This window comes from Cherax quadricarinatus, unplaced genomic scaffold, assembly GCF_038502225.1.
Source record: "Cherax quadricarinatus isolate ZL_2023a unplaced genomic scaffold, ASM3850222v1 Contig15, whole genome shotgun sequence".
Classification (NCBI taxonomy): domain Eukaryota; kingdom Metazoa; phylum Arthropoda; class Malacostraca; order Decapoda; family Parastacidae; genus Cherax; species Cherax quadricarinatus.
Window position 1 is genome coordinate 144,030 of NW_027195041.1, and position 15,971 is coordinate 160,000.

The window sequence follows — 15,971 nt, forward strand, 5'->3', positions numbered from 1 at the left end:
AAGATCTTTCGTGATTTTTCACATATCCTTAATAAAGTAAGAATTCACGAAAGCACTTGGAACTTCACTATTTTTTTCACAGTGGTTGTTTTGCTTATTGTGATATACTATGTTTACTGTGATCTTGCATGTATCCAGATGTATTTATCAACTTGTCGGTTCCCTGAACCATTTATCTATATTCCTGTCCGACACAGCAACATCTTGGGATCTTAATACAGAGAATTTCTCACTTGCCTAACCTTTAGTCATGACCTACTTCCACATTTGGATTTGTCAAGTGTGATACCTCCTACAACTGCTGCACCTCACCTTCCTACAGTATATAAGCCACTTTGCGCACATGCTGTATTCTTTTCAAGACTGATGGACTGATTACATCGACTCAAGGATGAGGGACTGATTACCTCAAACTCCTCCTGTTCTTCGCCATTCTCTTTTGTATGGACTGATAAAGCCACTGTGTGGCGAAACATTTCCTCAGTAAAGATACTCAAGTGTTGCACATGTGTTTAATTTATCAGATGTATTTCTGTCAACTCTCGTACTGCCTAGTTCCGAAGACTTTTGTAAATCCATACGTTCTTGCGCTACCGTCCACAGGATAGACACGAGGTACATGGTAAAAATCTAAATCTTAAATTCCTCGGAAGCTATTTTTTGGAATACAAATGCAAGCCAGGACATGAGTACAATAGATATGTTGGTAAAACTACAGATTATTTACAAAGACTTACACTCTGACTGTGAGGTGTCTGGCACACAGCCGGAGTCTGACGACACTGTTGGATGTCCTACATTGACCACAAGACGAACCTGTCGCCGGGAGCTGATCCTTACGTCGTGCTGACGTGGTCCAGCTCGTACTTGAACTGTAACATTGTCATCTGTTGCAGGTTGGAGTGATGGTGGTGTGGTGTTCCTGCTGGCCTCACCACCATCCACCTGGTGTCCGCGGTATCGGGACAGCGTGGCTAAGAACATGTCAAGAGCACTAAGCGTCGATGGTCGATACTTGCCAGGGTTGTCCTCAATGTCAATATTTGAAGAGCGAGGTCGGTTGCGTCGAGATCTCCTGGACTCTAAAGCCTTGAGTAACCTCTCAGAGTAACTTCCCTCGCCAGAGTCTGATGCCTCATAATCGCTCTGATTGTCACTTGGCGTGTTTGTGGATCTTGAAGGACTGCCGACTGTACCTTGAGGAGATCCATCATCAAAGTCCTGGTGCTGCTGCAGATTATCTACGTACTCTTGAACTAGTCTGTGTTTGCTTACTGATGTTGGTTCGCTGTCTTTCTGCTGAGGAAGATCCTGGAAATCATTTCGTTGGGGTTCGTCACATTGCCGTCTTTGAGGCTTGAGGTCCTTTACGTCTGGTCCATCACGAAGATCCTGAAAGCTTGCCCATTCTCTTGTTTCTGTGGCTTCATTAGTTTCTCTTAACTCTCGACCACAACCTGAAGAAGAACGCCTTCCACTAGCGAAACAGTTGGCTCGGTCTTTAGTTTGTTTGCTTGACGGCCTCAAGCAGGAATTATTGTCAGCAGACTCCTTACTCCGAGCAGACTCTTGAGATTGAAACTCCTGGGAACTATCACCCACAGCTGCCACACTCTCAACAGACACTTCTGAAGGCGAGTGAACGTTTTTTCCTATCATTTCTACAACACCTGAATCTTCAGATGGAGAGTTACCCACAGCTGCAACTTCTCTTGCGCTCTCATTACTTTCACGCGGAGAATCTTCAGAGATCGCACTGGATCTTGCTATTAAGGAAGGTTCAGGCAGGTCTTCTCCTGAGTACCCACAGCTACCACTGCTGTGCTGACCAGTACTCATAACAGGTACTGCTGAGGCAACATAATGACTATTTTGTACACTGTCTCCCTTACGCTGTCCATGACGGCCTGGCAGTTCGTCATCCACGCTGGTCTTGAAATTACTGACAGTGTTGACCTCAGTACATAAGTCAACGCTGTTTTCTAAGCTATCTTTTTTATCTAAATAATATTGTTCTCCATCATAATTCATTAATATATTTTGATCAACATGACTGCTATCATTTTCTGTTATATCAGAGTGTCTTGGAAGTTCCCCATGTTTTGCGTCAGGTGTTGTGACATATTCTTCATCTCTTGGACTTTCCTCTTTTTTGTTCAGCAAGAGGCTGGCGCAGTTTCTTTCCCTTCCATTCATCAAATATTCACTATTTTCTAATGCTTCTCTCATCAGAAACGAGTTATACGTACTCGGCATTATCCTTTGTCCAACAGAAACTTTCTGCTCAATATATTCTTCTACATGGCTTAAGAGTTCTGCGTACTCGACCTTGGTGACCGGGGCGGTCAGTTCTAGAGCAGCCGAGCTCAATACTGAGTCTCGTGTATCTTCGGCTTCAAGAACGGGGCGTCGGGATGCCGCTGAGCTCAATACTGAGTCTTGTGTGTCTTCGGCTTCAAGAACGGGGTGTCGGGATGCCGCTGAGCTCAATACTGAGTCTTGTGTGTCTTCGGCTTCAAGAACGGGGCGTCGGGATGCCGCTGAGCTCAATACTGAGTCTTGTGTGTCTTCGGCTTCAAGAACGGGGTGTCGGGATGCCTGTGTGTCTTCGGCTTCAAGAACGGGGTGTCGGGACGCCGCCTCCGACAGCTCTTCCATTGGAAGGTCTTCACATTCACTGTCGTTGTTGTTGTCTTTCCCGGTGGTGCCAACTGTGATAGTTTCTGTATCATGGAGATCTATGTCGTGTGTAGCAGAGATGACCTCGTCTCCTCTACTTCCTTGTGGATGATTCTCTTCTTCGCCTACGTCTTCACTATCATATTCTATCTCAACTTCACCTATTTCAGCTTCACTTGCCACGTTAGTGTCACCTTCTACCTCAACTTCACCTATTTCAGCTTCACTTGCCACGTTAGTGTCACTTTCTACCTCAACTTCACCTATTTCAGCTTCACTTGCCACGTTAGTGTCACCTTCTACCTCAACTTCACCTATTTCAGCTTCACTTGCCACGTTAGTGTCACCTTCTACCTCAACTTCACCTATTTCAGCTTCACTTGCCACGTTAGTGTCACCTTCTACCTCAACTTCACCTATTTCATGTTTCAGTGTCTCGCTTAGGTCCAGGTTACCCAAGTCAGGTTCATCTATCTCCCCGTTATCACAGTCTGTGTCTTTCTCCCTCTCCTCATCTTCATTTTTTCTGTTGTCGCCAATATTTAATTTTTCTCCACTTTGTTTATGTGTAACACTAGTAGTAGCTAGTGCAGCACTTGTAGACAAGTGTTCGCTTTCTTTCAGCACAACACTCTCCTCATGTTCCTCAGTCTCGTGAGGATCCACAACACTCTCCTCATGTTCCTCAGTCTCGTGAGGATCCACAACACTCTCATCAGTCTCGTGAGGATCCACAACACTCTCCTCAGTCTCGTGAGGATCCACAACACTCTCATCAGTCTCGTGAGGATCCACAACACTCTCCTCAGTCTCGTGAGGATCCACAACACTCTCCTCAGTCTCGTGAGGATCCACAACACTCTCCTCAGTCTCGTGAGGATCCACAACACTCTCATCAGTCTCGTGAGGATCCACAACACTCTCCTCAGTTTCGTGAGGATCCACAACACTCTCATCAGTCTCGTGAGGATCCACAACACTCTCCTCATGTTCCTCAGTCTCGTGAGGATCCACAACACTCTCCTCATGTTCCTCAGTCTCGTGAGGATCCACTACACTCTCCTCATGTTCCTCAGTCTCGTGAGGATCCCCAATACTCTGCTCATATTCCTCAGTTTCGTGAGGATCCACAACACACTCCTCATGTTCCTCAGTCTCGTGAGGATCCACAACACTCTCCTCATGTTCCTCAGTCTCGTGAGGATCCACAACACTCTCCTCATGTTCCTCAGTCTCGTGAGGATCCACAACACTCTCCTCATGTTCCTCTGTCTCGTGAGGATCCGCAACACTCTTCTCATGTTTCTCAGTCTCGTGAGGATCTCCAACACTCTCATGTTCCTCAGTCTCATGAGAATCCGCAACACTCTCCTCATGTTTCTCAGTCTCGTGAGGATCCACAACACTCTCCTCATGTTCCTCAGTCTCGTGAGGATCTCCAACACTCTCCTCATGTTCTTCAGTCTCGTGAAGATCCGCAACACTCTCCTCATGTTTCTCAGTCTCATGAGGATCCGCAACACTCTCCTCATGTTCCTCAGTCTCGTGAGGATCCGCAACACTCTCCTCATGTTTCTCAGTCTCGTGAGGATCCGCAACACTCTCCTCATGTTTCTCAGTCTCGTGAGGATCCGCAACACTCTCCTCATGTTTCTCAGTCTCGTGAGGATCCGCAACACTCTCCTCATGTTCCTCAGTCTCGTGAGGATCCGCAACACTCTCCTCATGTTCCTCAGTCTCGTGAGGATCTCCAACACTCTCCTCACGTTCTTCAGTCTCGTGAGGATCCGCAACACTCTCCTCATGTTTCTCAGTCTCGTGAGGATCCGCAACACTCTCCTCATGTTTCTCAGTCTCATGAGGATCCGCAACACTCTCCTCATGTTTCTCAGTCTCGTGAGGATCCGCAACACTCTCCTCATGTTTCTCAGTCTCGTGAGGATCTCCAACACTCTCCTCACGTTCTTCAGTCTCGTGAGGATCCCCAACACTCTGCTCATATTCCTCAGTCTCGTGAGGATCCACAACACTCTCCTCATATTCCTCAGTCTCGTGAGGATCCACAACTCTCTCCTCATGTTTCTCAGTCTCGTGAGGATCCGCAACACTCTCCTCATGTTTCTCAGTCTCGTGAGGATCCGCAACACTCTCCTCATGTTTCTCAGTCTCGTGAGGATCCGCAACACTCTCCTCATGTTTCTCAGTCTCGTGAGGATCCGCAACACTCTCCTCATGTTTCTCAGTCTCGTGAGGATCCGCAACACTCTCATGCTCCTGTGTCTCACTAGGCTTCTTACTGCATCTTACAACACAGTCATTACCAGCTACCACAACTGCATTTTGATTTTCATCTACCCCAACATTGTCATCTTTGTTCATTGTTATAATGTCCTCGTCTCTGTCTCTTGTTAAACTTTCCCTTCTGTCTACCACAATATTGTCCCCTCCCTCTACCACAGTATTGTCCTCTCCCTCTACCACAGTATTGTCCTCTCCCTCTACCACAGTATTGTCCTCTCCCTCTACCACAGTATTGTCCTCTCCCTCTACCACAGTATTGTCCTCTCCCACAACACTATTATCTCTCTCTCCCACAACACTGTCTTCGTTTCCCAATATTCCAGCGTTGTTGTCTTTATCTACAGCATAATTGTTAAGTATCTTCTCTTGATCACTATCATCTTCTTCCATCACTGCATTGTTATCATTCTCCTCCCAACTTAGTGTTAATTCCGTCGTTAACATCAACTTCTGCTGCACAGGAGACTGAACTACTGAGTCGGAAGTTTCCTCATCTTCGTCTATGGTTGAGAGCTCTGAGCTGGTCTGGTTCACTGGCATCTGATCAACTGTGCTGGGGGTTATGGCCACAAACATCAATACATCTGAGATATTTCCTTGGAGAGACTCTGTGATGGTATCCCCTGGGGCACTCTCAGATATGGTTGGTTGACTGACAATAAGAGAATCACCCAGAATTCCCTCTTCCAGCATTTGTTCTGGGGTGTCGAGACGCTGGATCTCTGGATCTATCTCTGGAGTGATATTCCTGCTGCTGGAAGTGCTTGCAGAGAGTGCCCTCACGACAGTGACAGGATCCCAAGAGTCCGTCCCTTCACTCACCTCCTCTGCTACATCTAGGCCAACACTCGTGGGCTGTCCGACACTGTAACCTCTGCTAGGGAACAGAGTTTGCTCTTCGCTAGCTTCTACAGCAGGAAATAGTTGGTGTTTTTCACTATTTCCTGTGATAGGAACTAACAACCTTTTCTCATCAGAATCCGTGGCAGGACCTGAAGTATGTTCCTCACTAGAATCCAGAGTTTGTTTTTCATAATTACCTGTGCCCGGACTCAGACACTGTTCCTCATTACCTTCTATTATTGGCTCCAAAGTTCTTCCTTCAACAGACTCTGGGTGAGGAGCTGAGGACTGTTCTTCGGTAGGCTCAGGGCTAGGATCAAGCACCCGTTCTACACTAGGCTCAGGGCTAGGATCAAGGACCTGTTCTTCGGTAGGCTCAGGGCTAGGATCGAGGACCTGCTCTTCAGTAGGCTCAGGACTAGGATCGAGGACCTGCTCTTCAGTAGGCTCAGGATTATGCTCGAGGACCTGTTCCTCACTAAATTCAATTCTAGGCACCATGACTTGTTGTTCACTAAGTTCAAAACTGGGGGCCAGAACCTGTTCTTCACTAGGCTCAGGGCTAGGATCAAGGACCTGTTCTTCACTAGGCTCAGGGCTAGGATCAAGGACCTGTTCTTCACTAGGCTCAGGGCTAGGATCAAGGACCCGTTCTTCACTAGGCTCAGGGCTAGGATCAAGGACCTGTTCTTCACTAGGCTCAGGGCTAGGATCAAGGACCTGTTCTTCACTAGGCTCAGGGCTAGGAGCCAGGACGTGTTCTTCAGCAGGTTCAGGGCTAGGTGTTAGGACATGTTCTTCACTAGGTTCAGGGCTAGGTCCGAGGACCTGTTCTTCACTAGGTACCAGGTCTTGTTCTTCACTAAATTCAGGGCTAGTAGCCGAAACTTGTTGCTCACTAGGCTGGGTGCTAGGCACCAAGACCTGATCCTCACTAGGCTGGGAGCTAGGCACCAGGACCTGGTCCTCACTAAACTGGGAGCTAGGCACCAGGACCTGGTCCTCACTAAACTGGGAGCTAGGCACCAGGACCTGGCCCTCACTAAACTGGGAGCTAGGCACAAGGACCTGGTCCTCACTAAACTGGGAGCTAGGCACCAGGACCTGGCCCTCACTGTGGTCTGTGCTCTGGCTTAGTACCTCTTGGTCTCTGGTCTCTGTTATTGAGGTCTTCAGTGTAGCTCCAGCAGACAGTACATGGTGGACATCTCTGTCATAACATTGCGCTTCCCAGACGTCAGCTGTTGAACTCTCAGTTGGCTGACTATCTTGTCCCTCTTTTATTTCTGTTTGTGTGCTTTTGTTTTCTGCAAGATATTTGTGTTTTGTTCCTTTAGTATATGTTCCTTCCTCAAGATACTTCTCGTAATCCTTGTCATGGGTCGTAGCTTTTATAATCATCCTAATTTCATCATCTCCTGTTTCTCCATTGGTTTTCTCTTTAAGATCAGTGATATGAATATTATCGTTATATCCCTGTTTCTCCCAGACTTGTAGATGTGCTGTTGATGGTTCGTTGCTGTACACATTGCACGGAGATGACTGCAAGAGTGCAACACTCCTGTTTGGCTGTCTATCACGGCAGTGTTCACGCTGTGTTGGGGACACAACTTGTGTTATTGTAGGAAATTCAAAGCTTTTTGGCATGTCATCAAGTTCTGATTGAGCACTTTGTTGAACCTGATTGCAATTGATGCTGATAGAGTCTGACGATAAGCTCAGATCATCTATGTCAATAAAACCGCTTTCTAACAAGACATCTTTGCCAGGACTGGCATGGCTTACATTCCCAGTACGCTCCTGCCTCTCCATTTTTTTCTCCAGAGTTGAAGGACACTCGTCAGACAATATATTGGTTGTTGCTATCAACTTATTACTAATTTCCCCTGTGACAACATTCACACTGATCATTTCATTATCCTCTAAGCCAGATCCGTCATTTGCAAATTCTTCATTGTAGATTTTGGATGAAGAATGAAAAGTGTCAGTGTAGTTCACGTCTTCTTCCTGTACAACGTTATAATGAATGCCGTTTATCCATTTCTCGCCAGTTTCTGTATTTAAGTATAAATTTTCTTGTGTGTGTCTAGTAATTATGTCACTGTTTTTAAGTGAAAGATCTGACTTTGCTTTGTGTGTAGAGTCAGAGTTTGTAGTAAGGTCACAGCCACTGAGAGTCACAATGGTGTCTGGAAGTTGACTAACATGCTCCTCATTGCTGCTCATAGCAACTGTAGTGACTTTGGCTTTCGGTCTTTTTAAATTCAGAGAGGAAGCAGGATTTTTATTTGTCATGTGGTCGTTCAGTGATACACTGGAAGATCCTATAACGTTAATAACCTTCGGGGAAGACATTTGTGTTATACTGGAGTGCGAAGCGTCAGTAGGTTGCTCTGGGGAGGAACCAGGATCTCTACTCTCAGTGGCAACTATTGTTGGTTTATTTATATTTGAATCACTCTTAACAATGTTCTCATTAACGTGATTATCGTGTGTAATGATGTCAAGTTTTGTTTCGTTGAGACTGGCATCAGGTGTCCGCTTTCCTGTGAGGCTGAGTTTGGAGGAAGAGTGAGGGAAGGGTCTGTGGCGAGTGGTTCTATGTTCCTCCAGACGGGCAGTAAGCCTCGCTGGCAGAGTGGGACGCAGGGATACCTCTGAAGCTTCCTCGTTCTTTATAGGTACATAGAAAGCTTGGTGAACAGAGCGCTTTGTCATGCTTCTGTTTTCATCTTCCTCCAGACTGTCATAATAGACTGACTCAGTGCCCTCACTACCCAAGGAATTTCTCCTGTGAATGGTTGATGAAGGTCTTATTATGTGTATACCTTCAGTTTGAGATGATGAGTCTGTTAGAGTTGTGGGAAGAACATTCTTCTGCAGTGTCTTCATCGATGTGTGTTTAGAGACCCATTCTTTACGTTGTGTTCTCCGGCCTTTTTGTGAAGTTGGTCGTCCTACCGAGGGAGGAAGTGACCCTAACAATGGGCTGGCACACAACACTGCTTGGGTCTCTCTTTCTATGAATCTGTTCATCTTTTGCGCCCATTTCTTCGGAGAGAATTGTGATTTTTCTCCGCCATTTTTTATCTGGTGTATATCTGGCGGGGTAACGGAGGTGGTGACCTTAGTGTTGTCATCCTGCACCAGCGGTGGCACCAACAACAATCCACGAGCTTCTCCAAGATTGCTTAGTGTAGCTACTGTCTCGTACACTACTGCAGAACTCACACACCTGAAGTCTCGTAAATCTGGCATTGAGCTACGTCGATCCAGTCTGGGCCGAGGAAGAACCAGTACATGACTATCCAGAGGCTGGGGATAGTCAGCCAACATCATCTCTGCATCTCTGTCATCTGAGGTGACGCTAAAAGCGTCACTCAAGACCTGAGTAGCGCCTGTTTTGTAGGCCGACTCTGAGCTGTTTCTCCCTCTAGCCTGCTGAGGCCTAGCCAGTAGTTCCTCCTGCGGCCATGTTGGATAGGGCTTCTGATTTTCCCTGTTAACCTCGTCAGTGAAGCCTGGAGGGAAGGGTCTTGTTGCTGGTGCTGGGACCCTACGTGCTGGGGGTCCTAGACGCTGGTGTGGCGGTCTAGAATGCATGCGCAGGAATCGATCACATGTAATCTGGTCCTCCTGTGGAGCCCTGCGTCTTTGATGAGGACTCAGGAAGACACGTGCCCTGGGAACAAAGTTTTAGCTGAATAAATAAGCATGGGAAGAGGCGAGGCCAGGAGCTGTGAATCGACTCCTGCAACCACAAATAGATGATTACAAAGAGGTGAGTGCATAATGTGAGCTATAGTATTATCATTATTATGATTATTGTGATTATTATTATGATTATTGTGATTATTATTATGATTATTGTGATTATTATTTACATCTCAATGGTTAGTTTATAAACACGATTGCAACAAAACTAACTTAGCAAGCTGAATTTAAAAGCTAAAGACTTTTATGCTATCACATCTTATGTCGAGTCCAGCTATATCCAGCCTGTCACCCATAGCAGGTGACTAGTAGCCAGGTACCTATTTACTGCTAGGTGACTCTCATAGGTTCCGCACTACCCACGATACAATCAATATCGAGTGACACCCAGGTACCTATTTACTGTTAGGTGAACATGGACTGTCTCCTATTCCCTTGTGTCTTAAACACCCCTTGTTTCCCTTTGATTCCTAAAGACCCCTTGTTTCTCCTTGCGTCCTAAAGCTCCCTTGTTTCTCCTTGCGTCCTAAAGACCCCTTGTTTCTCCTTGCATCCTAAAGCCCTTGTTTCTCCTTGCGTCCTAAAGACCCCTTGTTTCTCCTTGCGTCCTAAAGCTCCCTTGTTTCTCCTTGCGTCCTAAAGACCCCTTGTTTCTCCTTGCGTCCTAAAGACCCCTTGTTTCTCCTTGTGGCCTAAAGACCCCTTGTTTCTCCTTGCGTCCTAAAGATCCCTTGTTTCTCCTTGCGTCCTAAAGACCCCTTGTTTCTCCTTGCGTCCTAAAGACCCCTTATTTCTCCTTGCGTCCTAAAGCTCCCTTGTTTCTCCTTGCGTCCTAAAGACCTTGTTTCTCCTTGCGTCCTAAAGACCCCTTGTTTCTCCTTGCGGCCTAAAGACCCCTTGTTTCTCCTTGCGTCCTAAAGACCCCTTGTTTCTCCTTGCGTCCTAAAGACCCCTTGTTCCTCCTTGCGTCCTAAAGACCCCTTGTTTTTTCCTCACCGTGCGTCAAGAGCTTGGTCCTCTCCTCTAACGATGCGTAGAGCTTCTTCAAGGTCTGGGACCGACTTGCTGGTCACTACCTGTCCACCTCTTTCTCCTCTTCTTAACTCTATCGTTGCTCTGGCCTCACCTTCTACACAACTCTCTACAGAGGCTACCTTGGCAGCTCTGGCAGCTCTATGTTGACGTAATGGCTCTCTCAGGAACTTAGACATTAGAATGTCTCGTTCTTTCTTACGTTCACTGAGGATCTGCTCTCGTCTGCGCCGTTCTTCCAGCTCTAATTTGTGAAGGTGTCGTTCTCTTGCTCTGTGGGGTTAACAAGTTATAGTTACAAGTTTGTTCAAGATAATATGTACGTTGTTCGTGCATGCCCGGTCATGTGTGTTCGTGCATGCCCGGTCATGTGTGTTCGTGCATGTCCGGTCATGTGTGTTCGTGCATGCCCGGTCATGTGTGTTCGTGCATGCCCGGTCATGTGTGTTCGTGCATGCCCGGTCATGTGTGTTCGTGCATGCCCGGTCATGTGTGTTCGTGCATGCCCGGTCATGTGTGTTCGTGCATGTCCGGTCATGTGTGTTCGTGCATGCCCGGTCATGTGTGTTCGTGCATGTCCGGTCATGTGTGTTCGTGCATGCCCGGTCATGTGTGTTCGTGCATGCCCGGTCATGTGTGTTCGTGCATGCCCGGTCATGTGTGTTCGTGCATGCCCGGTCATGTGTGTTCGTGCATGTCCGGTCATGTGTGTTCGTGCATGCCCGGTCATGTGTGTTCGTGCATGCCCGGTCATGTGTGTTCGTGCATGCCCGGTCATGTGTGTTCGTGCATGCCCGGTCATGTGTGTTCGTGCATGCCCGGTCATGTGTGTTCGTGCATGCCCGGTCATGTGTGTTCGTGCATGCCCGGTCATGTGTGTTCGTGCATGCCCGGTCATGTGTGTTCGTGCATGCCCGGTCATGTGTGTTCGTGCATGCCCGGTCATGTGTGTTCGTGCATGCCCGGTCATGTGTGTTCGTGCATGCCCGGTCATGTGTGTTCGTGCATGCCCGGTCATGTGTGTTCGTGCATGCCCGGTCATGTGTGTTCGTGCATGCCCGGTCATGTGTGTTCGTGCATGCCCGGTCATGTGTGTTCGTGCATGCCCGGTCATGTGTGTTCGTGCATGCCCGGTCATGTGTGTTCGTGCATGCCCGGTCATGTGTGTTCGTGCATGCCCGGTCATGTGTGTTCGTGCATGCCCGGTCATGTGTGTTCGTGCATGCCCGGTCATGTGTGTTCGTGCATGCCCGGTCATGTGTGTTCGTGCATGCCCGGTCATGTGTGTTCGTGCATGCCCGGTCATGTGTGTTCGTGCATGCCCGGTCATGTGTGTTCGTGCATGCCCGGTCATGTGTGTTCGTGCATGCCCGGTCATGTGTGTTCGTGCATGCCCGGTCATGTGTGTTCGTGCATGCCCGGTCATGTGTGTTCGTGCATGCCCGGTCATGTGTGTTCGTGCATGCCCGGTCATGTGTGTTCGTGCATGCCCGGTCATGTGTGTTCGTGCATGCCCGGTCATGTGTGTTCGTGCATGCCCGGTCATGTGTGTTCATACCTTCATGTGTACACTTGTGTGTGACTATCATGCACTGGTTTTTCAATCAGCAGTCTATTGTTGAGATAGTAATTAAGGTGTGGGGGTGTTGTGGTGGAGGTGCCAAGGAGGGTGTGCTGGAGGGAGGAATGATGGAGAGTTGTGGAGGGAACAATGGTGGTGGTGTGGTGGAGGTGCCAAGGAGGGTGTGCTGGAGGGAGGAATGATGGAGAGTTGTGGAGGGAACAATGGTGGTGTTGTGGTGGAGGTGCCAAGGAGGGTGTGCTGGAGGGAGGAATGATGGAGAGTTGTGGAGGGAACAATGGTGGTGTTGTGGTGGAGGTGCCAAGGAGGGTGTGCTGGAGGGAGGAATGATGGAGAGTTGTGGAGGGAACAATGGTGGTGTTGTGGTGGAGGTGCCAAGGAGGCTGTGCTGGAGGGAGGAATGATGGAGAGTTGTGGAGGGAACAATGGGGGTGTTGTGGTGGAGGTGCCAAGGAGGGTGTGCTGGAGGGAGGAATGATGGAGAGTTGTGGAGGGAACAATGGTGGTGTTGTGGTGGAGGTGCCAAGGAGGGTGTGCTGGAGGGAGGAATGATGGAGAGTTGTGGAGGGAACAATGGTGGTGTTGTGGTGGAGGTGCCAAGGAGGGTGTGCTGGAGGGAGGAATGATGGAGAGTTGTGGAGGGAACAATGGGGGTGTTGTGGTGGAGGTGCCAAGGAGGGTGTGCTGGAGGGAGGAATGATGGAGAGTTGTGGAGGGAACAATGGTGGTGTTGTGGTGGAGGTGCCAAGGAGGGTGTGCTGGAGGGAGGAATGATGGAGAGTTGTGGAGGGAACAATGGTGGTGTTGTGGTGGAGGTGCCAAGGAGGGTGTGCTGGAGGGAGGAATGATGGAGAGTTGTGGAGGGAACAATGGTGGTGTTGTGGTGGAGGTGCCAAGGAGGCTGTGCTGGAGGGAGGAATGATGGAGAGTTGTGGAGGGAACAATGGTGGTGGTGTGGTGGAGGTGCCAAGGAGGGTGTGCTGGAGGGAGGAATGATGGAGAGTTGTGGAGGGAACAATGGTGGTGTTGTGGTGGAGGTGCCAAGGAGGGTGTGCTGGAGGGAGGAATGATGGAGAGTTGTGGAGGGAACAATGGGGGTGTTGTGGTGGAGGTGCCAAGGAGGCTGTGCTGGAGGGAGGAATGATGGAGAGTTGTGGAGGGAACAATGGTGGTGTTGTGGTGGAGGTGCCAAGGAGGGTGTGCTGGAGGGAGGAATGATGGAGAGTTGTGGAGGGAACAATGGTGGTGGTGTGGTGGAAGGAAGAATGGAGGGTGTTGTAATGGAGGTAGGTGTGGTGGAGAGAAGAGTGATGGAGGGTGTTGTAATGGAGGTAGGTGTGGTGGAGAGAAGAGTGATGGAGGGTGTTGTAATGGAGGTAGGTGTGGTGGAGGGAAGAATGATGGAGGGTGTTGTAATGGAGGTAGGTGTGGTGGAGGGAAGAATGATGGAGGGTGTTGTAATGGAGGTAGGTGTGGTGGAGGGAAGAATGATGGAGGGTGTTGTACTGTAAGGTAAACAACTTACTCCTGGCGGTGACGGGTCTCCCTGGAGAGAGACCTAACCCTCCTCCAGTACTCCACTGTAGAGGCGTCCCTGATCTGGCTTCCCTCCAGGGCATCATGGCTGGCGTGCTCCAGGGCTTCGTGGTTGACGTGCTCCAGGGTACTATGACTGGCGTGCTCCAGGGTACCATGGCTGGCGTGCCCCAGGGCCCGGCGTCGGGATCTTCTTTCTCTGCCCACTGCTTCACCATCTTCACTAAGAGCGCTGGAGACCACAGTTAATGGAAATATTTAACATACAACCTCTTCCATCATAACACCCTTGGCGACCAAAACGTTTAATTTAATAAACATACTAACAAAAAAATGGACATGGGGTCGAACTGAGGTCCTGTAAACATCAGACACTACGCTGGGATGCCACGCCAGCGATGATTCTCTTCAAATCACTTGTTCTATCTAGCGATAGAACAAGCGATTACTAGGAACGGTTAAATCCCTTGATCTGTTACACCACGGAACGCAGGCGAGAAAGATACATGATAATATACACTTGGAAAATCCTAGAGGGACTAGTCCCAAATCTGCACACGGTAATAACTCCTTACGAAGGTAAAATATTCGGCAGGTAATGCGACGTCCCCCCAGTGAAGATCAGGGACACCACGAGTACGCTAAGAGATAACACATTAAGTGTCAGGGGCCCAAGACTGTTCAACTGCCTCCCAGCATACATATGGGGACCCTGGCTGTCTTCAAGACCCCTGGCTGTTTTCAAGACCCCAAGCTGTCTTCAAGAGCTGAGCAGGCACCTAAAGTCAGTTCCCGACCAACCAGGCTGTGGTTCGTACGTTGGTTTACGTGCGACCAGAAGTAACAGCCTGGTTGATCAGGCCCTGATCCACAACGAGGCCTGGTCATGAACCGGCCTGCAGGGGCGTAGACTCCAGAAACGCCCTCCAGGTACCATCCAGCCACGGTGGTTCTCGACGGTAAGTTTGAACCAGTGTAAAAACTACCAGCTACCATCCTTCCCTCAACCTTGAAATCAGTAATTAAATACTAGTTGGACGCTGCAGTAAAATGTGGGACTGATCCCCCACAACTTGGTAATGGTTCACCAGGGATTTTTACAGTTACTGTGTACTGGTCTTAACGATATAATGTACTCTTTGAGTACTAGATGTTATACTAATATTAGTAGTAGTAGTAGTCGAAGCATGAATAAGGACAAAGACAAGGACAAGGACAGATTCAAAGGCTGTGACCTGAGGCATTGATCAACAAATCTATTGTCAAAAGATATTTAGAAAATAAACCGAAGATTGAAGGTCTGCAAGGTGTCCAACAGGACACGAGGCAGACAGCTAGTGAAACCAGTCGTATACAGTTACTAGGCTGGCCCAGGATCTGGGACTCAACCCACCGCAGCCACAACTAAGCTAAGGCACTCATCCTTCCATTCTGAGCGCCTTTGTATACAAATTACAAAACATCTCTGATGTATAAGCCAGAGAAGATACTGTATAATAGCTGTAATCTGTGTGTTGGTTAATAATTCCTCTATTTCTGACCCCAGGTGCTAGTGAGGGTGACCTGTATACCTGACCCCAGGTGCTAGTGAGGGTGATCTGTATACCTGACCCCAGGTGCTAGTGAGGGTGATCTGTATACCTGACCCCAGGTGCTAGTGAGGGTGATCTATATACCTGACTCCAGGTGCTAGTGAGGGTGATCTGTATACATGACTCCAGGTGCTAGTGAGAGTGATCTGTATACCTGACCCCAGGTGCTAGTGAGGGTGATCTGTATACATGACTCCAGGTGCTAGTGAGGGTGACCTGTATACCTGACCCCAGGTGCTAGTGAGGGTAACCTGTATACCTGACCCCAGGTGCTAGTGAGGGTAACCTTTATACCTGACCCCAGGTGCTAGTGAGGGTGACCCGTATACCTTACACTGGTGCTAGTGAGGGTGACCCGTATACCTTACACTGGTGCTAGTGATGGTGACCTGTGTACCTGACTCCTGGTCCTACCCACTTTCTTGCTCTGCCTACCCACATCCTTGACGTACCCATGGCTTACTTGTGATCGTCTGTGTTATCACCACCAATATGCAACACTTCAAAATCATGCCTGATAGGGACTTGAAACATTCTCTCTTGTCAAGACGCTGTGATTTGTTGCCCATGTGTTGCACGTTGCTATTCTTGCAACTCTGGGGTCGCCCACTCCTCCACCCCTATGTCTGAACCTTCTTCCCCCTCTGGAGGTCTTTGAAGCCTCCATTTCCTGGCTTGTTGCCTCCAAGTAT

At 48.6% G+C, this 15,971-nt stretch overlaps 1 protein-coding gene across 1 annotated transcript in view; it reads right to left on the reverse strand.

Annotated features, from left to right (window-relative positions):
• The window catches only part of LOC138851141 (serine-rich adhesin for platelets-like), a 57,734-nt gene that overhangs the window by 7,946 nt on the left and 33,817 nt on the right, over window positions 1-15,971 (reverse strand). The window contains exons 3-5 of the mRNA XM_070079780.1: window positions 13,677-13,919; window positions 10,534-10,842; window positions 738-9,505 (exon numbers count right to left, since the gene is read on the reverse strand). Of these exons, the coding sequence (XP_069935881.1) occupies window positions 738-9,505; window positions 10,534-10,842; window positions 13,677-13,919 (9,320 nt within the window). The remainder of the gene's footprint in view (window positions 1-737; window positions 9,506-10,533; window positions 10,843-13,676; window positions 13,920-15,971) is intronic.